We start from the raw sequence: 25,356 nt of genomic DNA on the forward strand, positions 1-25,356 counted from the left end.
TTGGGTGAAGAAATCTCCCCTCATATCTTCTCTAAACCTCCCCCCAATTACTTTAAATCTATGCCCCCTGGTTTTTGACCCCTCTGCCAAGGGAAATAGGTTCTTCCTATCCACTCTATCCAGGCCCTTCATAATTTTATACACCTCAATCAGGTCTCCCTTTGGCCTCCTCTGTTGTAAATAAAAACAGACCCAGCATCTCCAATCTTTCCTCATAGCCAAAATTCTCCAGTCCAGGCAAAATTCTTGTAAATCTCCTCTGTACCCTTTCCTGTAATCACATCTTTCCTGTAATGTGGTGACCAGAACTGCACACAGTACTCCAGCTGCGGCCTAGCTAGTGTTTTATACAGTTCAAGCATAACCCCCTGCTCTTGTATGCCATGCCTCAACTTATAAAGGCAAGTATTCCATATGTCTTCTGAACCACCTTATCTACCTGGCCTGAGACAAACTCTTAAAAATCATGAGATTAAGTAAGAAATCATGACTTGGTATTTTTTGGTTTATAACCCTCATTAGTGGTGGTCCTTGTGGACATGATGAGCTCAGAAATGACATGAGGTGAGATGGGAGTGAAACTAGAGAGAGAAAGGGGTTCAGGGCTAGGGCTGGCTTGGTGGGGAAGGGGAGGATATAGCAGAAGCAGCTGAATGATGGTTTCAATCTTTCAATCAGTGACCAGCAACTCCTTGAGCTCCTCCCATTTGGAGGAGGAAGCAGTGAGAGCAGTTTAAGGGGACAGTTGGTAGTGGAGAAACCAAAGCCGGGGATTATCTTTGCATTCCAGGATGATCGTGGATTTGTGGCCAATATTGTCGAGGAGAATGATGTGCTCGATCTGGTGATCATAGAATAGCACAGCACCGAGTATGCGCTGGCTCTTTTGAAGAGCAATCTAGTTAGTCCCTCACCTCTGCTCTTTCCCCATATCCCACAATTGTTTTCTCCTTTCAAGTATTTATACAATTCCCTTTGAAGGCCACTACTGAGTGCGTATCCACCACCCTATCAGGCAGTGCATTCCAAATCATAAGCACTCGTGTTAAAAACATTTTTTTTCCTGATATCTTGGCGGGAAAAAACCTTATGGTGTGGCTGGGGAAGGGGTGGTCGGGAAGAAGGATTTAAAAGGAGACACAAGGGGAGGAAATGAGGTGAGGTGCTTAAAGGAAGAGAAGGTACCAGAAGGTGAGGGTGGGGGTTGGAGGTACAAGAGAGACCAAGGTCTGATTTGGTGATGACTTTGGTAACACTGCCGATTTGTGGTGGAAAACAATGGCAGGCTGGGTGGCTTTGCTAAGGTGCAAGGTGGTGACACCTGTGGAAAAAGTTTCTATCTAAGCCAGGATATCAATGCAGTCGTCGACAATAAGGTAATTGATCTCAAGAACCTAGTGTGGGAGTGAAGGGACACAATGGAGGGAAATGTGCAGAACTGTGGTGACTGTTGATCCGAGGGACAGCAGTAAGTGGGCTGACGATGTGAAGGAGATTGGCGAGATTAATCTCCAGCAGGCATGTTGAGTGGGAAGATCAGCAAAGATGGGGCATTCAGAGTTGCAATTTGTAAGCAACAAGTGTCTCGATGGACTCTTTGGAGAATTCTGAGAGAAGCATAATGGGAAGCTGTGGGCTTATTGAAGCCCGAGGTAGTGGCAGCAGAGTAGAAAGGCATATGAATAGTGATGGCTTGGGCTAGGGATTAGCAGGGGAAAGGTACCCAAGAGGGAAGAAATGATAGGTGATGGGGAGGAGACAGGAGAGGAGAGGCCAAGAGAAGTGAGATAGAAATTATGGGCTTGGTTCATGGAGCGACAGCCAAAGTGCACATGCAAATGGATAGTGTGAATTCAGGTTACAAAGACATGTAGAGATTAGGAGAGACATCTGGTCGTAACCTGAGAACTGAGAGGAGACAAAATTCAAGAGCGTCCAAAGTTATGAAATCTGAGTTTCTACGGTTGGGTGAAGTGGACTCCAACGCTCGGGTTCAGTACCTGTTGTAGCGAGGAAGTGAATCCAAGAGGTGTTTGAGGAACACAGTATAAGTAGGCACATCACTGAGGTTCACCAATGGAGCGTAAGGGGCCAAGGAGGAATGGAAAGTTGACAACAAGGGTTCAGTAGGAGCGTGTAGTGTCCTTAGCATCAGTAATTCACACCAGTGGATCCAGCATAGAGTATGAAAGAATGTGCACTGGGGAGTGACGCAATATAGCTCTGTGGTCACATGCTCACTTTCAGGCAGGTACACTAGATAAAGATCAGGAGCTGGGGCTTGATTTTCTTCTCCAATCTGGAAGCATTAGTCTCCTACTGCTGCCCTGGTTCTCAACGCTGAATGTTTGTTTAAAATTGATACGCGATTTCCCCTGGTGACGTGGTGACTAAAGGCCCTGTCCAATGGAGGACCAGACCATAGCAACCACAAAGTCTCAGGGCCAAAGTTCAGTCTGTGAGTTGGCAGATTTCAGCCAGCATACCAACTTAGAGGACTACGACTGGCACTCATGCCCCTGGAGCAGAGAGAAAAAGTTTAACCAGCACTCCTCCTCATCTTGGGTGAGGTTAGGATTAGACTTGTTCTGGAAAGCTGCTTGTGACTGTGGAGCTGTACCCAGCTGTGAGTTGGGGTCTTCAGGAGAGGGAAGGAGAAAAGTAGAGAATTTGTCTTCAAAATGTTTTGATGCGAATACAGGCAACAAATCTAATTACCCAGAAGGATGTTTCAAAGTGCTCCTGATTTGAATGTGTAACTGTCCCAGCTGGTGTTGCCCTGAGTCATCTTGAGCAGAAAGGTGGGAGGTTCAGTTACTGGTCGATAATGGGAGGGATGCTTGAGTTAGTCCTATACCGAGAGCGGGAGATTCCGAGAGAGAACGGGACTGGGAAAGACTCGAGAGGCAAAAATCAAAAGTGTGACGTTGGCTCAAGGGAAACAGCTGATTGGTGAGTAGCCGGTGAGTGTTTTTGTCTTCTGGTTTTAAGTTATTTCATAGTCTATTAAATGGAGGCATGGCAGGGCAGCTCAGTCCCGTAGACAGCACATCCTGTGTCATGTGGGAAATCCTGAACGCTTCGTGTAGCCTGGACGACCACATGTGCAGGAAGTGCCATCAGCTACAGCAACTCGAGTTCCGGGTTTCGGAGCTTGAGTGGCAGCTGGAGTCACTGTGGTGGCCAGCTACCGCAGCTTAAGAGTGCAGGCAGAGAGGGAGAGGAGGACCAGTGCAGGGGTCCCTGGAGTGCATCTCGCTCTCCAACCAGTATTCTGTTCTGAGTGCTGGTGGGGGTGACGGTGCCTTTGGGGAGGGCAGCCAGAGCCAAGTCCACAAAACCACGGGTGGCTCAGCTGCACAGGGGGGAGGAAGAAGAATGGAAGAGCAATAGTGGTAGGAGAATTCAATAGTTAGGGGAGCAGTCAGGCGTTTCTGTGACCGCAGACGTGACTCCAGCATGGTATGTTGCCTCCCTGGTGCCAGGGTTAAGGATGTCACCAAACGGCTGCAGGGCATTCTGGGGAAGATGTGAACAGCCAGAGGTCATGGTCCATATCGGTACCAATGACAAAGGTAGAAAGAGGGATGAGGTCCTACAGGCAGATTTTAAGGAGCAAGGAGAGAGATTAAAAAGCAGGACCTCAAAGGTAGTAATCTCCGGATTACTCCCAGTGCCACATGCTAGTAAGTACAGAAATAGGAGGATAGGACAGGTGGCTGGAGGGATGGTGCAGGAGGGAGGGCTTTAGATTCCTGAGGCATTGGCACTGTTTCTGGGGGAGGTGGGACCTGTACAAGCCAGATGGATTGCACCTCAACAAAACCGGGACCAATATCCTCCCAGGAGGTGGTGGGGGGGGGGGGCGGTGGGGTGTTTGCTAGTGCTGTTGGGGAGGGTTTAAACTAGCTTGGCAGGGGGATGGGAACCTGAGAATAGATTGTAGAGAGAGAAGCAAAGCTGGAATTGGAATGCAGAAAAGTAGACTGAATTTGGAAGACAGAGGAAACGAGGGCTATAACGTAGACAACAAGGAAGTTTGGCCGTGCTAACTGGTATATACTTCAATGCAAGGAGTCTAGGGAATAAGGCAGATGAGCTGAGAATGCAGATAGACACTTGGGAGTATGATATAGCTATGAAGACATGGCTGAAAGAGGGGCAGGTATGGCAGCTCAACATTCCTGGTTACAGGGTTTTCAGATGGGATAGAGCTGGGGAGGAGGGGGGTCGCAATATTGATTAAAGAAATAATTACAGCTGTGAGGAGAGATGATATGTTGGAAGGATCATCAAATGGGTTGAATTAAAAAACAAAAAGGGTGATCACACCATTGGCAGTGTACTATAGACCCTCAAACAGTCAGAGGGAGATAGAAGAACAAATATATAGGCAAATATCTGAGAAGTGCACAAACTATAGGGCAGTAATACTAGGGGATTTCAACTACCCTAATATTAACCGGGATAAAATTAGTGTGAAGGGTATAGAGGGTGTGGAATTTGCAAAATGCAATCAGGAGAACTTTTTTAGCCAGTATGTAACAAGCCCAAGAAGGGAGGGGGCGGTTCTGGACTAAGTTTTAGGGAATGAAGAGGGGCAGGTGGAAGGGGTATCAGTGGGAGAGCATTTTGGTGCTAGTGATCATAATTCATAGATTTAGGGTAATTATGGAAAAGGACAAAGATAGACCAGTAATAAAAGTTCTCAATTGGGGCAGCTGAGAGGCGAATTAGCCATAGTGGACTGGAAACAGCTACTTGAATGTAAATCAGTGTCAGAGCAGTGGGAGGCATTCAAGGAGGAGATCTGTAGGGCTTAAAGCAAGTATGTTCCCTTAAAGAAAAAGGGTGGGACTAACAAATCTAGTAAGAGAGTAAGTGTTACGTGATTTAGCAGCTTTGAAAGTGGATAAATCCCCAGGCCCGGATGAATTGTATACCCGGCTATTAAGCGAAGCAAAAGAGGAAACAGCAGAGGCTCTGACCATAATTTTCCAATCCTCTCTGGCTACAGGTGGGGTACTGGAGGACTGCTAATGTTGTACCTTTGATTAAAAAGGGATAGCCCGAGTAATTGCAGGCCAGTCAGCCTAACCTCGGTGGTGGGAAAATTATTGGAAAAAATTCCGAGGGACAGGGTAAATCTTCATTTAGAAAGACACGGATTAATCAAGGACAGTCAGCATGGATTTGTTAAGGAAAGGTCGTGTCTGACTAACTTAATTGAATTTTTTGAGGAGGTAACAAGGAGGGTCACTGAGGGTAGTGTGTTTGATGTAGTGTATATGGATTTTAGCAAAGCATTTGATAAGGTCCCACATGACTGGTCACGAAAGTAAAAGCCCATGGGATCCAGGGAAAGTGGCAAGTTGGATCCAAAATTGACTCGGAGGCAGGAAGCAAAGGGTAATAGTTGATGGGTGTTTTTGTGACTGGAAGGCTGTTTCGAGTGGGGTTCCACAGGGCTCCGTACTCGTCCCTTGCTTTTTGTGGTATATATCAATAAATTAGTTCTAAATGTTGGGGGTATGATTAAGAAGTTTGCAGGTGATACTAAAATCGGCTGTGTAGTTGATGATGATGAAGAAAGCTGTAGACTGCAGGAAGTTATCAATCAACTGGTCAGGTGGACAGAACAGTGGCAAATGTTATTCAATACAGAGAAGTGTGAGGTATTGCATTTTGGGGCAGTCGAACAAGGCAAAGGATTACACATTAAACGGTAGGACACAGAGATGTGTAGAGGAACAAAGGGACCTTGGAGTGCATGCCGCAGATCCCTGAAGGTGGCAGGCCAGGTAGGTAAGGTGGTTAAGGCGGCATATGGAATACTTGCCTTTATTAGTCGAGGCATGGAATACAAGAGCAGGAAGGTTAAGCTTGAAATTTAGGCCGCAGCTGGAGTACTGTCTGCAGTTCTGATCATCACATTACAGGAAAGATGTTATTGCACTGGAAAGGGTGCAGAGGAGATTTACAAGTATGTTGCCTGAACTGGAGAATTTTGACTTTGAGCAAAGATTGGAGATGCTGCGTTTGTTTTCTTTGGAACAGAGGAGGCTGAGGGGAGACCTGATTGAGTTGTATAACACTATGATAGAGTGGATAGGAAGGATCTATTTCCCTCAGCAGAGAGATCAACAAAGTGAGGTTATCCACTTTGGTGGTAAAAACAGAGAGACAGACTATTATCTGAATGGTGACAGATTAGAAAAAGGGGAGGTGCAACAGACCTGGGTGTCATAGTACATCAGTCATTGAAGGTTGGCATGCAGGTACAGCAGGCGGTTAAGATATCAAATGGCATGTTGGCCTTCATAGCGAGGGGATTTGAGTACAGGGGCATGGAGGTGTTACTACAGTTGTACAGCGCCTTGGTGAGGCCACGCCTGGAGTATTGTGTTCAGTTTTAGTCTCCTAACTTGAGGAAGGACATTCTTGCTATTGAGGGAGTGCAGCGAAGGTTCACCAGATTGATTCCCGGGATGGCGGGACTGACATATCAAGAAAGACTGGATCAACTGGGCTTGTATTCACTGGAGTTCAGAAGAATGAGAGGGGATCTCATAGAAACGTTTAAAATTCTGACGGGTTTAGACAGGTTAGATGCAGGAAGAATGTTCCCAATGTTGAGGAAGTCCAGAACCAGGGGTCACAGTCTAAGGATAAGGGATAAGCCATTTAGGACCGAGATGAGGAGAAACTTCTTCACCCAGAGAGTGGTGAACCTGTGGAATTCTCTACCACAGAAAGTTGTTGAGGCCAATTCACTAAATATATTCAAAAAGGAGTGAGATGTAGTCCTTACTACTAGGGGGAATCAAGGGGTATGGCGAGAAAGCAGGAATGGGGTACTGAAGTTGCATGTTCAGCCATGAACTCATTGAGTGGCGGTGTAGGCTCGAAGGGCCGAATGGCCTATTCCTGTACCTATTTTCTATGTTTCTATGTAATCAGGGGGCATAGATTTAAAGTAATTGGTAGGAGGTTTGGAAGGGATTTGAGGGGAAATTTCTTCAGCCAGAGGCTGGTAGGGTCTGGAACTCACTGCCTGAAAGGGTGGTAGCGGCAGAAACCCGCACCACATTTAAAAAGTACTTGAATGTGCACTTGAAGTGCAGTAACCAACAGGGCTATGGACCAAGAGCTGGAAAGTGGGATTAGGCTGGATAGCTCTTGGTCGGCCGGCGTGGACATGATGGGCTGAAATGGCCTCCTTCCGTGCTGTAAATTTTCTATGATTCTACACCTGAAATATGATTGGTTACTGTGAGTTAAGGAGATGTCTAGAAATAGATTAGCATTTCTAAATCAAGCCTAAATGTGTTTGCACTCCTAAATGGTGTAATACTGAGACTCGTTTCTGTTTAGCCCCAGCCTCTTTCTATCTCCAGAATGCCCTCCATCTGCGAGTAGGATGACCTGGCTGAGGCAATTTATTCTCCCTGTCTATGGTCTGCTGGAGGTGGGAAGGAGGCCTACAAAAATGGGACAGGGATCGTCACCTTCCCATAATTGGGCCAGTCACAAGACAATGGAAATCGCCCTACTGCCATTTGCAGTTTTCAAACGCTCTACAGAAATGGTCAGAACCTTCCAGGGCGGGAACATTTTCTTGAGGCAGGTGTCTGAGATGAGAGTGGGTGGATGGGTGTAACTACACATTTTGAGCATAACACTGATGCATGACTTGTTTTGACAGCTTGTTAAAGGTGACACAGCAAAAGCTGTGAAGACTGGCATTGAAATCGGGTACCGCCATCTAGATGGAGCCTTAATGTATGGCAATGAAGATGAAATTGGCGAAGCCATTCGGGCAAAGATTGCTGATGGAACAGTGAAACGGGAAGACATCTTTTACACTAGCAAGGTATGAAATGTTTCATTATGTACACAAACACAGGTCGGTGCAGTGTACTTGGGTGAACCTCCTGAAATAAGATTTTCCTCGAGTATAGAACAATTTCTGTTCACTTTCAAGACAATTTTATTAGGCTGAAAGGTTTATAAAAACTGAAGAGAAACTGGAATATCTTCACTTTTTATAGACTTTTCAGCCCAATAAATTTGTCTTGAAAGTCATCAGAAATTGTTCTTATATCAGGGAGATGGGGACAGAGAAAAGAGGAGGTGCTGGGGAGAGAAATGGTGAGACTGGTCAGGGGTAGGAATAACTCGTAAGAGGTGAGAATCTGGGATAGAGAAGAGGAGTGGAAAGAGGGGCAGTTGGAAGTGGAGGAAGGGAAGAGAAAACAAGGGGAGGAGTTGTGGGGAGAAAAGGATGGGTGAGTCGAGAAGCAGCAAAGTGGCCCAGAGGAACTGGGGATGGAAGAAAAAGGGATAGGAGAGCTGGTAGAGAGAACATGACATGCGAGGGGATGGGGAGAGGGAAGTGGGATGGGAGGAGCTAGGCCTCCCTTGTTAGGGAGGGAAAAAAGTGTCGAAGTAGACGAGGCTGCAAGGGTTTGGGAGAAGAGAAGGTTAGGTGGGAGGGAAGAGAAGATGCAGGGAGGGGCCGATGGAGGGAAAAGAGTGCGAGGGAGGGGAAGAGTGGCGGGACCCATTGGTTATGAAAGTGGCATGGCAAAAGGCAGAGCAGGGGAGGAAGAGAGGCTGACAGGGTCTGTGGAATACAGGAGAGGGGGAGAAAGTTGGTGGAAGTCGAGCTGTTTTCAGAATGTCATATTTTGAGTACTGTAATATCTACAGTGGCAAGAATGTACTGAGCTAAATTCCAGACCTGGTCAGAATTTAAAGGAGCATTTTAAATCCTTTACTCACATTTCCCAAATGTTCAAGAATGTGTTATGGGAGGATTTAGGAACATAGGAACAGGAGTAGGCCACTCAGCCCCTTGAACCTGCTCCGCCATTCAATCAGATTGTGGCTGATCTGTATCTCAACTTCATTTACCTGCAATCCATTGAAACGCTTACCTATCAATTTCAGTCTTGGCAGATCCAATTGTCTCTGTATCCAGCCTTTTGTGGGAGATAATTCCAGATTTCTACTACCCTTTGTGGAAAACCCTTTTCTGCCCTGATCCCTGAAGATGCTAACTCTGGCTAGGGTACAGTTACAAATGACAGAAAACATCAGGAAAGAAAGAAAAGAGCGTGCATTTATATCGAACCTTCCACAACCGCTTTAAAGCCAATTATGTAGTTTTTGAAGTATTGTCACTGTTGGAATCATAAATTATCAAATGATACAGCACAGAGGATGTTGACCCATTGTGCCTCTTTGAAAGAGTTGTCCAATTAGTCCCACGCCCCCTGTGCTTTCCCCGTGGCCCTGCAATTTTTTCCACATCAAGTATTTATCCAATTACCATTGAAAGATATTTTTGAATCAGCTTCCACTATAGAAACATAGAAATAGGTGCAGGAGCAGGTCATTCGGCCCTTCGAGCCTGCACCACCATTCAATAAGATCATGGCTGATCATTCATCTCAGTACTCCTTTCCTGCTTTCTCTCCATACCCTTTGATCCCTTTAGCCATCAGGGCCATATCTAACTCCCTCTTAAATATATCTAACGAACTGGCCTCAACAACTTTCTGCGGTAAAGAATTCCACAGGTTAACAACTCTGAGTGAAGAAGTTTCTTCTCATCTCAGTCCTAAATGGCTTACCCCTTATCCTTAGACTGTGTCCTCTGGTTCTGGACTTCCCCAACATCGGGAACATTCTTCCTGCATCTAACTTGTCCAGTCCCGTCAGAATTTTATATGTTTCTATGAGATCCCCTCTCATCCTTCTAAACTCCAGTGAATACAAGCCCAGTCGATCCAGTCTCTCCTCATATGTCAGTCCTGCCATCCCTGGAATCAGTCTGGTGAACCTTCGCTGCACTCCTTCAATAGCAAGAACGTCCTTCCTCAGATTAGGAGACCAAAACTGAACACAATATTCCAGGTGAGGCCTCACAAAGGCCCTGTACAACTGCAGTAAGACCTCCCTGTTCCTATACTCAAATCCCCTAGCTATGAAGGCCAACATACCATTTGCCTCCTTCACTGCCTGCTGTACCTACATGCCAACTTTCAATGACTGATGTACCATGACACCCAGGTCTCGTTGCACCTCCTCTTTTCCTAATCTGCCACCATTCAGATAATAATGTGCCTTCGTATTTTTGCCACCAAAGTGGATAACCTCACATTTATCCACATTATACTGCATCTGCCACGTGTTTGCCACTCTCCTAACCTGTCCAAGTCACCCTGCAGCGTTTTAGCATCCTCCTCGCAGCTCACACTGCCACCCAGCTTAGTGTCATCTGCAAACTTGGAGATATTACATTCAATTCCCTCATCTAAATCTTTAATGTATATTGTAAAGAGCTGGGGTCCGAGCACTGAGCCCTGCGGCACCCCACTACTCACTGCCTGCCATTCTGACAAGGACCCGTTTATCCCGACTCTCTGCTTCCTGTCTGCCAACCAATTCTCTATCAGCGTCAGTACATTACCCCCAATAGCATGTGCTTTAATTTTGCACACCAATCTCTTGTGTGGGACCTTGTCAAAAGCCTTTTGAAAGTCCAAATACACCACATCCACTGGTTCTCCCTTATCCACTCTACTAGTTACATCCTCAAAAAATTCTAGAAGATTTGTCAAGCAGGATTTCCCTTTCATAAATCCATGCTGACTTAGACCGATCCCGTCACTGCTTTCCAAATGTGTTGCTATTTCATCTTTAATAATTGATTCCAACATTTTCCCCACTACTGATGTCAGGCTAACCGGTCTATAATTACCTGTTTTCTCTCTCCCTCCTTTCTTAAAAAGTGGTGTTACATTTGCTACCCTCCAGTCCACAGGAACTGATCCAGAATCGATAGACTGTTGGAAAATGATCACCAGTGCATCCACTATTTCTAGGGCTTCTTCCTTAAGTACTCTGGGATGCAGATTATCAGGCCCCAGGGATTCATCGGCCTTCAATCCCATCAATTTCCCTAACACAATTTCCCGCCTAATAAGGATTTCCTTCAGTACCTCCTTCTCACTAGACCCTAGGTCCCCTAGTATTTCCAGAAGGTTATTTGTGTCTTCCTTCGTGAAGACAGAACCAAAGTATTTGTTTAACTAGTCCGCCATTTCTTTGTTCCCCATTATAAATTCACCTGAATCTGACTGCAAGAGACCTACGTTGGTCTTCACTAATCTTTTTCTCTTCACATATCTATAGAAGCTTTTGCAGTCAGTTTTTATCTTCCCAGCAAGCTTCCTCTCCTTCTCTCTTTTTCCCCTCCTAATTAAACCCTTTGTCCTCCTCTGCTGTATTACAAAATTCTCCCAGGTTTGTTGCTTTTTCTGGCCAATTTATATGCCTCTTCCTTGGATTTAACACTATCCCTAATTTCCCTTGTTAGCCACGGTTGAGCCACCTTCCCTGTTTTATTTTTACTCCAGACAGGGATGTACAATTGTTGAAGTTCATCCCTGTAATCTATAAATGTCTGCCATTGCCTATCCACTGTCAACCCTTTAAGTATCATTTGCCAGTCTATCTTAGCCAATTCACGTCTCATACCATCGAAGTTACCTCTCCTTAAGTTCAGGATCCTAGTCTCTGAATTAACACTGTCACTCTCCATCTTAATGAAGAATTCTACCATATTATGGTCACTCTTCACCAAGGGGTCTCGCACAACAAGATTGCTAATTAATCCTCTCTCATTACACATCACCCAGTCTAGGATGGCCAGGCCTCTAGTTGGTTCCTTGACATATTGGTCTCGAAAACCATCTCTAATACACTCCTAATACACTGCAGTCTTTGTCTCTCCTCCCCTGCCTGGCAGAATTTTCTAGACATTTCACATCCATTCCTCCTGGAATCTGTTCCAAGTTTATCTTTCACTCGCTTATAGATCTGACATCTAGTCTTGCTATACATATACAGCCTTTTTAAAGCACTATTCAGGAACTTAGGACCTGCCCTATATATTTAATGAGCATCTCCCATGGCATTGCTCACACTTGGTTAGAAGAAGAAAAGGGTATGTGTTTCTACTGAGGTTCCAGCACAAATAAAAAATTATAGTCAAATAGCAAAATACTGCGGATGCTGGAATCCAAAACAAAAACACAAAATGCTGGAAATACTCGGCAGGTCAGGCAGCATCTGTGGAGAGAGAAACAGAGGTAACGTTTCAGGTCTGTGACCCTTCGTCAGAACTGGAAACGTTTGAGATATAACAGATTTTAACCAGGTGCAAAAGCAGGGAAAGGGAGGATTTCGATAGGGGCATTGCAACATTATCATTCCAAGGTTCTTATACAGACAAAGAACAGATCTAGCAACCTAAAACTTGGCATCCATGAAATACTGTGGCCCATCAGTACTAGCCGAATTATATACCACCACAATCTAACCTCACGGCCTGGCATACTGCCCTCCCACCCCCCACCAGCTCTGCGATCACCATTAAGCGAGGAGACTATCCCTGGGTCAGTGCAGAAGGGTATGCCAGGAATGAGCTATGCACTTAATGAAGCTACTACACAGGGCTACCTGCATGCTAAGCCTCAAATGTAGCAAGCTATTGACAGTTAGGTAGGCCCATAACTAACTGATCAGAACAAAGCTCTGTAGCCCTACCTCATCCAGTCGAGAATGTACAACTAATTGGAAGGAGGAGGTTCTGTGAACATATGTGTCCTCAACCGTTGTAGAACCCAGCACAAGTAAGAGCCAAAGCTGAAACGTTTGCAAGTGTCTTCAGCCTAAAGTGCTCAGTGGATGATCCTACTCTGTCTATTCCATATATCCCCACCAGATAGCAGTGTCTAAAAGCAAAATACTGCGGACGCTGGAAATCTGAAATTAACAACCAAAAATGCTGGAAATACGCAGCAAGTCAGGCAGCATCTGTGGAGAGAGAAACAGAGTTAACATTTTAGGTTGATGACCTTTCATCAGAACTGTATTGTGAATGTTCCAATGCTCTGACTTCCACTGCTGCTACCATGAGTGGTACCAGAGCTCGGTGAGCCCAAATATGCTTGGCCCCAGATCACTAAGCATTCTCAAACCCAAAAGATGTTTAAGGGGTGATCGGATGATAAATGACAACTAAATCAGGAAAAATAATTTTCAGTGTTGGTGAGTTGATAAATAAAGGGCATAAATTTAATATAATCGAAAGAACGACCATATGAAAAATGACAGACAAGAAAACACCTACTGATCCTTCCAGCCTGTCCCATACAGTTGTAATATCTTGTGTATCTTCTTAGGCAGTCCCTCAACTCGAGGATGACTTGCTTCCACGCCAAAAAGGAATGAGTTCGCGGGTGTTTCAATGAAGGACCTAATATTCCAGGTCCCGAACTGCATATTCAAGGGTGGAGGATGCCTGTGCGTGGATTTTTTTAACGTGTGGTGGCTGTTGCACACCAGCCATCACACGGGCTTGACAGAGCAAGTTCTTGGTCAAGTGGCAGGAATTAACCAAGACGACTGGAGATCAGCTCTGCTGCACTGACCTAGTGCACACACACATCGCAGTGTGGGCTGGCCCATGCTGCCCCATGGCCCACGCCTCTTCTGGGCTCCGAACTCTCGCCTCTCCTGGGCCCCGATCACATGGCTCTGCAATCTCTCACTGCTCCTTCGCCCCGACCTCGCCACTCCTGCTGTACCTGTATCACAGTGCATATACTCCCCACCTGGAGCCTGGGAAAGGTGAAAAACCAAATAAAAAACCCAGGCCAATTAGGGGGACAAAAATCTGGAAAGTTCCTCTCTGATGTCCTTAGGTGAGCGAAACTGGTCCAGGAGATTGCTCTGGTCCTGATAACGTTACCAGGTGCCTACCTCTTGAACAAGCTGATCATCCAGCCAGAAACAGGTCTAGCTCTCGTTCTCTGAGAATTTTTATTTTATATTCGGGGTAGTTAGAACGTGGAATGCCCTACCAGAAAAAATGGGGGATGCAGAATCCATAATTTAAACGATAAATGGATGAATACTTGAAAAATAAAATTTGAAATGGCTTTTAGAGAGCAAGTCAAAGGTTGATGGGCTGATTGGCCTCCTGTGCTGTATAATTCTGATTCCAGTAAATGCCTAAGCAAACAAAGCCTGATTTTTACCTCTGCAATCTTAACAGTTTTGTTAAATGTACCTCTCAATTCTGTGCAAATGGTTCAATGAAATCTGCCACAAGTGAACTGTTTTTGTGACCTTTCTACCAAACCACAGTAAGCAATGCCACAGGAGATCTGCTAGTATCAAATAAAGAGCCCAATTTTCCCCAAGCCTGTTTTCTGGCGTATTGCCGGCAGAAATATTTTGCCAAAGTTTCTCCGATGTATACTTTGGACATGCTGCATGGCACCAAATTCAGTCGCCTTGGGGGATGGAGCCTGTTGTCTGTTGAAAAATGAAGTCGCACCTTCTGCGCATGCGCGGAAAAAAAAGTTGCGTTTTTGACGTCGTTCCAATGGATGGACAGCTCGGATTTGGCAATCGGCCATTTTTAAAGAGCCAGTTGTTTGTGTGAGAAGGACACAGACAGGCTAAGTGAGTGGGCAAAAATTTGGCAGATGGAGTATAATATTGGAAAGTGTGAGGTCATGCACTTTGGCAGGAAAAAAATCAAAGAGCAAGATATTAGCCCTGAAATTCCGATGTCCCGGGTCCGTACGAAGTTCCTACGGACCCGGGAAGGCATCGGAAAAGCCGGGTTTCAGCGCACAATGCGCACACGCTGAAAACCGGCTTTTCCGATCTGTCAAGTTTCTGGCTTGACAGATCATCTGCAGATCGGGAGCGAGGACACTTGCAGGGCAAGATTTCCGATATTTACAAATATCTTGCCCTGCAAATGTCCTTTAAAATCTTGCGCCTGAAAAAGCAGGCGCATAGCCTACCTTTACAGGCGCAAGTGTTTTAAAAAAAATACATAACATTAAAATTAAATAAAATAAACAAATATAAAAACATACTTTATTGTTTAAAAACTCTCCCCATTACGGTAAGTTTATTTTAAGTCGGGAAAATATTATTTTTTATAAGAACTTTAATTTAAATAATTACTAAATATGTCGTGTTTTTTTTCAATTTTTTTTGATTTTGTGTTTGTTGGGGGAGTGGGGGGGGTCTCATTCCTAATAATGGGAATTCCAACTTACGGAGCTCCCATTATTATGAATGAGAAAACACTTTACCTTGATTGGCTGCCAGGAGCCATGTGACTACGGCTCCAGTCATGTGCACGTCCCAACGTGCACGCGCTCCGATGCGTAGGAGTGAAGGCCTCAGGCTCGGAAGTTCAAGCGGGTGCAGCAGTTTTTTTACCTTTGTTCTTTAGTTTGCCCACGGGAAGACATGTAGCGGAATTTCAGGCCCAATATTTTAAATGGAAAAAGATTGCAAAGTGCCGCAGTACAGAGGGACCTGGGGGTACTTGTGCATGAAACACAAAAGGATAGTATGCAGGTACAGCAAGTGATCAGGCAGGCCAATGGTATTTTGGCCTTTATTGTAAAGGGGATGGAGTATAAAATGAGGGAAGTCTTGCTATAGCTATATAAGGTATTGGTGAGGCCACACCTGGAATACTGCTTGCAGTTTTGGTTTCCATATTTACAAAAGGATATGCTTGCTTTGGAGGCAGTTCAGAGAAGGTTCACTAGGTTAATTCCGGGGATGAGGGAGTTGACTTATGAGGAAAGGTTGAGTAGCTTGGGCCTTTACTCATTGGAATTCAGAAGAATGAGAGGTGATCTTATTGAAATGTATAAGATTATGAGGGAGCTTGATAAGTGGATGCAGAGTGGATGTTTCCACTAATGGGGGAGACTAGATCTAGAGGACATGATCTTAGAATAAGGGGCCGCCCATTTAAAACTGAGCTGAGGAGAAATTTCTTCTCTCAGGGTTGTAAATCTTGGGAATTCGCTGCCTCAGAGAGCTGTGGAAGCTGGGACATTGAATAAATTTAAGACAGAAATAGACAGTTTCTTAAACGATAAAGGGTTATGGGGAGTGGATAGGGAAGTGGAGCTGAGTCCATGATCAGATCAGCCATGATCTTATTAAATGGCGGAGCAGGCTCGAGGGGCTGTATGGCCTACTCCTGCACCTATTTCTTATGTTCTTATGAGTGCTGTGTGAGAGCATTGGGTAAATCGCAGCTGCAGTAAAACAAGATGCAACACAGTGCAAGGACCAATAATTTCTTACAGGAAGAAGTGGAGGCACTAGTTACTGTGATTGAGAATAGATGGCAGGAGCTGGACACCAGCAAAGGTCACATAAAGGTTCCATTCAAAGAAATGAAGAAACGCTGGAACCAAGTTGCAGAGGATTACTGCGTAGTGGTGACTACCACGAGAGGCAGAGGCCAGTGTAAAAAGAAATGGCAGGATCTTGGTCAAGTAGTTAGTGTAAGTAATATTTTCATTTATTCAGTGGAATTGCAATTGCAAATGTGACCAGCTATATATGCCCCACCCAGCAGAAAGACACCCTGTCTAAAAAGTTGCATTTTCATCTTTGCAGAGGAAGGTGGCACATAAAAGGGAAAGAACTCAAACAGGAGGAGGCCCGGCAAATCTTCACCCACTAACACCCTTGCTTTGATGGGTCCTGCCTGGAAAAAAGCAATCCGTACAGCACAAGCTGGCCCCACACTCGAGGGAGAGGGTAAGTCCTACAAATTCATCATGGTCCTTCAAATCAGCCTGCTGCCTGGCCTGCGATGTGTGAGCCTATTCATGCCATCCACCCTGCCCCCTCCTCTGCTGCTAACCATTTGACTGTTGTTGCTTTTTGCAGAACTTGAGGCAACCCTGACGATGCAGAAGATGATTCAGATGCGGATGAGCCTGAAGAGAGCAACTTCCAATCCATCCATGGGGGTGAAGGTGAGGGGATGGAGCTGGATGAAGCTCCCACTGTTGCACTGACTTTGGAGGCGGTGCCGCTCATGGAGGTGACAGCCCCTTCTGTGACTAGTGGGTTGAGTGTTGGTGGGACATTCCATGGTTTCACACCTTCTGAGGTTGCGGGTCCCAGTGTTGGGGTGCAGCGAGGCACATCCATGGGGAGAAGGGGAAGGAAAGCTTGACCGCGCTCTCCTGAGGTGCAGGATCTAACAGATGTGGTTCAGATGATGTAATTGAGTGCGGAGAGCATTGCCCTTACCCGACCACTCCTGGACGCCGTCAGTGGGGTGAGTGATGAGGTAGCGGAACTGTCGGGAGAAGTAACAGCAATGACAGGAGAAATGGGAATGATGTCCAAGACCATTAGTGAAGGAATAGTGGCCATGAGAGAAGGAATGTCAGAGGTAGTGCAAAGCACGTCACTGACCATGAGGGAAGGAATGTTGGAGGTGGTTCAGACAGTTTTGCTCAACATGAGGGAGGGAATGTTGCAGGTCGTTGAGACACTGTCGGAGCGCATGAGGGACAGCATGTTGGAGTTAGCTGCTGCAATAAGGGAACACACCCAGACCCCGCGTCCATTGACAGAATCAACTGTCACTCCCACTCCAATCCCCACACCAGTCTCTGAAGAGCCCAAAGCTGCCAGATGCTGACGCGCCCCCCCCCCCCCCCCCCCCCCCCACCCTCGAGGTGCACAGTACCCAAGATGTTAGAAGGAATAAGCTTGGTATCAAGCCCAGAAACACTGCGCCACTGCAGGGGTGGTGGAGTGTCCAAGACCAAGCGCAGCAGGTGGTCTTAGAATAAGGGGGATGAGAGATGGGTGTAGCCTTTCTTTGCTGTTGTTGTTATTCCCAGGGACTGGGAGTCCCTGGCCAAAGACTACCCTAAGTGGAGGAAGTGCATCCGGGAGGTTGCTGAGCACCCAGAGTCTCATCGCCGAGAGCATGCAGAAATCAAGCACAGGCAGCGGAAGGAGCATGTGGCAAACCAGTTCCAGCCACCCTTTCCTTCAACCACTGTCCGTCCCACCTATGACGGAGACTGTAATTCCCATATTAGACTGTTCAGTCACCTAAGAACTCATTTTTAGAGTGGAAGCAAGTCTTCCTCGATTTCGAGGGACTGCCTATGATGATGATGATGATGATATTGTTACTGTTGTAACTTCTCAAATTAAAAGTTTTTTGTAAGTTATGTAAATTTACAAGTTTATGTCAAAGTTTTTAAATGATCGTAAAGAGTGATATTAAAGTAAAGTTTGATACAAGAATAATTTTATTTAAGTTAACTACATTGTAAACTTTTGAATAAAATATATTTTACATTAAAACTGAATCATGTTCCATTATTACAACACAACATTACAGAACAGCTCCAAACAGTAAACATGTCCATGTGGAATAGTTGTCGCAGAGCCCTCGGGCATCAGTAAAGCGTTCACGGATGAGCTGCTGGCGCAAGGCTCGAGCAATTGTTGAAGGAGCACGATGGCCCACGCTCCTCCGCTGTTGTGCTCCGGCCTCAGGCACTTGCATGGCTTCCTCATCCTCGTTGTCGTCCTCCTCCGCCTCCTACATCTTCCACATGATTATCATCAGCCACTCTCATCGCAGGTGGGTCTTCCACTACCAGGTGCTGCTGCCTCATGATGGCTAAGTTATGCAACATGCAGCACACAACAGTGAACTGATCGACAATCTCAGGGGAATACAGCAAGTAGCCTCCGGAATGGTCCAGGCATCGGAAACGCTGCTTCAAGATGCCAATGGTCCTCTCTATGATGTTGCGCGTCCATTATGCAACATATTGTATTGACGGTCAGCTTCCGTCCAGGTTACGCATAGGGGTGTCATGAGCCAGTTGGCGAGGCCATCCCCTTTGTCTCCCAGTAGCCAGCTCTGTCCTTCTGGCTGCTGCTGAAACATGGCAGATATAAAGCTGTCGCATAGGATGAACGCATCATAGATGTTGCCAGGGTATCTCTCATCGACTGATATGATATGATGCATGTCATCACAAACGAGCTGCACATTAATGGAGTGGAAGCCTTTTCTGTTCCTGTACATCTTGGAATCCTCCAAAGGTGCTCGCAAGGCGATGTGGGTATAATATCGTGGGAAGCCAGCAATCCTGGAGAAGCCCACAGCCCGGTCATGGATTGCTTGGGCGGTCATGGGGAACTTTATGAAGTCATTCCTCCGCGCGTACAGTGCAGCCGTGACCTGACCAATGGATACATGTGTTGCATGTTGAGAGATGGCGCGCACATCCCCAGTTGTAGCTTGAAACGATCCAGAGACATAGAATGAAAGTGCAGCTGTAACCATCACTTCAACTGACAAAGCAGTCCTCCTGATGCTTCTAGGTTGCAGGTCTGCTTTGTCCAACTCTCAGATCTCAGTTACAACTTCTTTACGGAAATGCAGCCTTCTGACACAGTCTGCATCACTTGGGTGGAGGTACGATCGCCTGTCTCGATATACCCGAGATGGGTAAGGCCTTCTGCCCAGCACTTTATGGGCTCTGATGTTCCTGATGCGATGAAGTTGAATCAGTTGTCTCCTACATAGCACCATGATGCAGAAGGCTTGCACAAGGTATGGCATTGTCAGTATTGCCCCCATACTTAAATTTAGCCTTTGAAAGAAGCTCAAAACAGCAGAAAAACAGGCAGCACAGGTTTGCAGTTGTGTATCTCCAGGTCTTGTGACCTCTCCCTCCCTCCCTCCCTCTCCCCCCCTCCCTCCCTCCCTCTCCCCCCCCCCCCCGGTCCCTGGGCTCCAAGCCTTCTGATCAGCTCCTCTCTACTGCTTCAACCCCCAACCCATAATAATTAGTGACTTCTCCCTCCCCCTCCCCCTCCCTGGACTCCAAGCCTTCCGATCGGCACCTCGCTCTCTCCTCCCCCTCCTGCCCCCCCCCTACCCCCCCACAGCTTGTTTTGTAGCTGAGCCCCGAGCTGCTGAGTCCAGACGCGAGGCCGATTCTGCTGGCCAAAGCTATGACCCTCCAGCCTTGCTTCAAGTCGTTCACTGGTGTCGTGTGAGTGAGTTTTAAAAAAAAATGAGAAAACTGAAATCCAACTAATTTACACTTCTATGTTGACAAGTTTTTTTTAAAAAAAGGTTGAACTTTATTATTGATTTTGACTGTTCTTGATTCATTCCAAAATCTTTGATTTAAAAACAGTGGCGTCTTTCAGTGCAGATTTGACAATGTGTGCTGGTTTTCTTAACTCACCAGAAGTGGCCAGATACGCCAACCTAAGAGGAAAAAATGTTGGCCAAACTGCGAACAATTGAAAAAAAACGGCGCAGACATGAGGTTTAAAAAAAAAACTGGCCTAGAAAAATCGTAACTCAGTTACACCGGCGCAGATCGCAGGGGGAAACTTGGAAAAAAATACGCCAAAAAAACGGCGCAAATGATCGGGGAAAATTGAGCCACCAAAGTGTCACATTTAGGTACATGTGCAACACAAGCAAAAAAAGGAGAGGCTCTGACCTTTTGTGAGTTTCTGACCTGGAACCATGAATTTACAGGGAGTTGTAACTACCTTACCTGTATTTGCCTATTTAGGGAGTAATTGACCTAAAAAGTGTTAAGTTTGGAAGAACTCCACAAGACTGAGTACTGTGAGCTAAAACTGATGTGACCTTAGTCTCTCTAATACAACTCCAGAGTGCCTAAGCAGCATGGCAGACAACCTTTTATACTCCCTTGCACTGGCCTCCAACAGTTGTGCCCTCTGGTGGCAAGTCTTACATAGTTACAATGTTTACATACATAACATCAAGGACAGTAAGTTTCCATCTGAACAACTAAACATCGCAACTGTGCTTGAGCCTGCAAGATAGCAGTCAGCAAGACGAGGGTGATCTAGTATTTTAAAATGTGAGTTAACTGATGAGTGACCAGAATATTACAATCTATAAATATGCCACGAAGATCATGAGCTCTTTTTCCTTCGCCCCTGTGTCCACTTCTTTGGCCAGGGGTCTTCCACCCCGCACAGCTGACCTTTCCTCCCGTTTGCAGAATTCTCGCTCTACCTGGACCCCTCCCTCTGGCCTCTTGCCCTCTCGAGAACTCTTCATTACAAACTGCCAATGGGATTTCGGCCTTATCAATTTCTCTGCTCCCCTCACTCACTCACTGCAACCAACCTCCCTCTGAATTTGCAGCACTCTGCTCTCTCAAACCGACCCCAACTTTGTCATTAAACCTGCTGACACGGGTGGTGCTATTGTTGTTTGACGAACCAACCTCTACCTTTCAGAGGCTGATCACCAACTCTGACACCTCTTCCTCCCTCCCCCGGACCATGGCCCCACCACTGAACAAGTCATCATTTCCCAGACCTCATCTCCTCGAGATTTTTCCTCCACAGCCACCAACCTCATAGTTCCCAGCCCTGCACAGCCCGCCTCTACCTCCTTCCCAAGATCCAAAAACAGGACTGTCCCGGTAGACACATCGTTTCAGCCTGTTCTTGCTCCACGGAACTTATTTCTTCATTTCTCCCCTTGTCTACTCTCTTCCTACCTCGATCCGTGACTCCTCTGATGCCCTCCATCACTTAACAGTTTCCAGTTTCCCGGCCCCAACCATCTCCTTTTCACTATGGATGTCCAATCTCTCTATATTTCCATCCCCCACCAGGATGGCCTGAGGGCGCTTCACTTCTTCCTCGAGCAGAGGCCCAACCAGTCCCCATCCACCACCACCACCCTCCTCCGCCTGGCTGAACTTGATCCCCCATTGAACAACTTCTCCTTTAACTCCACTCACTTCCTCCAAATTAAAGGTGTTGCTATGGGAACTCGCATGGGTCCTAGCTATGCCTGCCTTTTTGTGGGATATGTGGAACATTCTTTGTTCCAGTCCTACTCTGGTCCCCTCCCTCACCCCTTTTTCTTGCTCTCGCCCTGAATTAGAAAATGTCATTCACTTTGCATCCAATTTCCACCCGTCCCTCACCTTTACATGGTCCATCTCCGGCTCTTCCCTTCCCTTCCTCGATTTCTCTGTTTCCATTTCTGGGGATAGACTATTGATAAACATTCACTATAAGCCCACTGATTCCCACAGCTACCTGGACTACACTTCCTCCCACCCCACATCCTGTAAGGACTCCATTCCATTCTCCCTGTTTCTCCGTCTGCGTCGCATCTGTTCTGACGATGCCTCCTTCCATGCTAGTGCTTCTGACCTATTTTCCAATTTTTCCTCTACAGAGGATTCCCCTCCGCCGTGGTTAACATGGCCCTGGACCGTGCCCGTTCTATTTCCCGCACCTCTGCTCTCACCCCTTCCCCTCCCTCTCAGAACCACGACAGGGTTCCCCTTGTCCTCACCTTTCACCCCACCAGCCTCCACGTTCAACGGATCATCCTCCGCCATTTCTGCCACTTCCAGTGTGATCCCACCACCAATTACATCTTCTCCTCCCCTCTCAGTGTTCCAAAGAGACCGCTCCCTCCGCGACACCCTGGTCCATTCCGCAGTCACCCCAGCGCCCCCTCCCCTTCCCACGGCACCTTCTTGTGCAAGCGCAGGAGATGCAAAACCTGCCCTTTTACCTACTCTCTGGTTCAGGGCCCCAAATACTCCTTCCAGGTGAAACAGCGATTTACTTGTTGTACTTGCGATTTAGTATACTGTATTTGCTGCTCACGATGATGCTCTTTACACTGAGGAGACCAAACGCAGATTAGGAGACCGCTTTGTGGAGCACCTTCGTTCAGTCCCTAAGTGTTAGCCAGAACTTCCGGTCACCTGTCACTTTAATTCTTCACTCCATTCTCATTCTGACCTCTCCATCCTCGGCCTCCTACACTGTTCCAATGCAAGCTCGAGGAACAGCACCTCATCTTTCGTTTAGGCACTTTACAGCCTTCTGGACTCGACATCGAGTTCAACAATTTCAGACCGTAACCTCTGCCCATATTTTGCTCCCTCGCTTTTGATTTTAAACTTCCCCCATCTCCCCAGCCCCCCCCACCATTTACAAGTCGGTCCATCATCCCTTTTGTGTCTCAAATCTGTCCTGTCTTCCACCCTATCACAGACCTTCCCTTTTGTTTTTTCCTCCCCTCACCCTTTCAGTGCTCCTCAAGAATCTGTTCATTTTGAACATTCGCCAGTTCTGACGAGAGGTCATCGACCTGAAACTCTGTTTTTCTCTCCACAGATGCTGCCTGACCAGCTGAAATTTCCAGCATTCTCTGGTTTTATATTAGATCATGAGACGTGTTGGGGACACTTTACTGATAATATTCTGAATAAAAATGTAAGCTTTGGATTGAAGTAACAACTCCATTGTATTGTGTTTTGACTGTAGGTATGGATGACCTATCTTTCTCCCGACTTGGTCCGGAATGCCCTCACGAAGACACTGAAAAGCCTGCGGCTGGACTATGTTGACTTGTACCTTATACACTGGCCTATGGCTTTGAAGGTAAAATAAAAATGATTAGATGTACCTGTGAAAGATGGAGCTTGCAATGCCCAGAGGGTAAACAGCCTAGTGTGGTACTGAGCTAAACGAGCCAGCAGGCCCCATGCTCAATCCTCCATCTGTGCTGAGTTCGCTGATCTCGCCCGGGGCAGCAATCGAGGTTCCACAACTGTCCTCGGAGCTCCTGCATTTAGAATGAAAAAATTAATCAGGCTTCCCATACTATTGAAAGTTCCACCTCTCTGGATGTTGCAGTTTGGGATTCAGCTGTCTGAAAATGTGTTTTGAGCCGAGGGCTGTGCTGAAAGGTCATAGTTTCCACAGCTCCATGCTCGATTGGTTATAGGCAGATAAGTGGTGATTTAAAATTTGCACAGGCCTCAAACAATGGCCCATTTCTGGATGCTCATCCAGTTCTGGATGAGCAGAAATTTTTTCTCCAATTGAATATTGGGAAGATTGAAGCCATTGTTTTTGGTCCCCGCCACAAACTGCGTTCCCCAGCCACTGACTGCATCCCTCTCCCTAACTTCTGTCTGAGGCTGAACCACACTGTTCGCAACCTTGGTATCATATATGACCCTGAAATGAGCTTTTGACCACTTATCCACAGCATAACTAAGACCGCCTATTTCCACCTCCGTAACATCGCCCGTCTCCACCCTTGCCTCAGCTCATCCGCTGCTGAAGCCCTCATCCATGCCTTTGTTACCTCTAGACTTGGCTATTCCAACGCACTCCTGGCTGACTTCCCACTTTCTAGCTTACGTAAACTAGAGGTGATCCAAAACTCGTCTGCCCGTGTACTAACTCGCACCAAGTCCTGCTCACCCACCACCCCCTGTGCTCGCTGACCTACATTGCTTTCCAGTTAAGCAACGCCTCAATTTCAAAATTCTCATCCTTATTTTTCAAATCCCTCAATGGCCTTGCTCCTCCCTATCTCTGTAATCTACTCCAGCCCCACAACCTTCCGAAATATCTATGCTCCTCTAATTCTGCCCTCTTGAGCATCCCTGATTATAATCACTCAACCATCGGTGACCATGCCTTCTGTTGCCTAGGCCCCAAGCTCTAGAACTCTCTGCCTAAACCTCTCCACCTCTCTACCTCTTGTTACTCCTTCAAGGCGCTCCTTAAAACATAGCTCGGACCAAGATTTTGGTCACCTGTGCTAATTTCTACTTATGTGGCTCTGTGTCAAGTTTTTAATCTCAATACCTCTGTGAAGCACTTTGGGACATTTTACTACGTTAAGTGCTATATAAATACAAGTTGTTATTTGTTAGCAATAACTGGTCATTCAGGCGACATCTAGAAGCTACTTATTGACAATATTTCTTTGATCTGCTGGCCTTTTAAGAGAGGCTTTTTAAGAATCAACACACTTGCCAAAAGTCAGTCAATAAAGCAAGAGGAGAGGGGGAGAACCTCGACACCATTGTCCAGATAGATAGCGCAGTGATCCCATCTTTCTACGTTCAGTAAAAAGGTCCCCAAGTGAGCTCGTGTCAGTATATTCTTTAATTTTGTAATGGTACACAAACTGAAATTGAACTAATTGCACCAAGTAACTTTCATCATACTTGGTGGTCTGTGTGTTTCTATCGACCATCGAATAAAGCAGTTTACAATTGAACCAAATCACACTGTGCCAAGTGTGAACAGTCCGTCTGCTTTCTGAACGATTAATGGTGCATGTGTGCTTAAGACGCAGAAATCCAATCCCGATCTAAGAGAGATTAATTGCGGGTCCCATTATCACGAATAGTTGCAAGAAAGTCAGAGTCGACTTCCATTTTAAAATGAGCAGGCAATCCGACCGTTTCAGGGAGCAATTGACACCACAGAACCGGAGTAGTAAAAGTGGACATTGGCTAACTGCAGATATCTCGGTCCTCATCCTGGGGTAGTGACTTTGATTAACAGTTATTTTTGAGAAAAGTGATGGTCATTGTTTCCCAGGAGACCTCTGTG

The 25,356-nt window shown here is 46.2% G+C and overlaps 1 protein-coding gene across 1 annotated transcript in view; it reads left to right on the forward strand.

Moving 5' to 3' along the window:
* Positions 1-25,356, forward strand: part of LOC139251193 (aldo-keto reductase family 1 member C15-like) — a 128,102-nt gene that overhangs the window by 20,394 nt on the left and 82,352 nt on the right. The window contains exons 2-3 of the mRNA XM_070873164.1: positions 7,706-7,873; positions 23,263-23,379. Of these exons, the coding sequence (XP_070729265.1) occupies positions 7,706-7,873; positions 23,263-23,379 (285 nt within the window). The remainder of the gene's footprint in view (positions 1-7,705; positions 7,874-23,262; positions 23,380-25,356) is intronic.

Source organism: Pristiophorus japonicus, unplaced genomic scaffold (assembly GCF_044704955.1).
Source record: "Pristiophorus japonicus isolate sPriJap1 unplaced genomic scaffold, sPriJap1.hap1 HAP1_SCAFFOLD_420, whole genome shotgun sequence".
Lineage (NCBI taxonomy): Eukaryota > Metazoa > Chordata > Chondrichthyes > Pristiophoridae > Pristiophorus > Pristiophorus japonicus.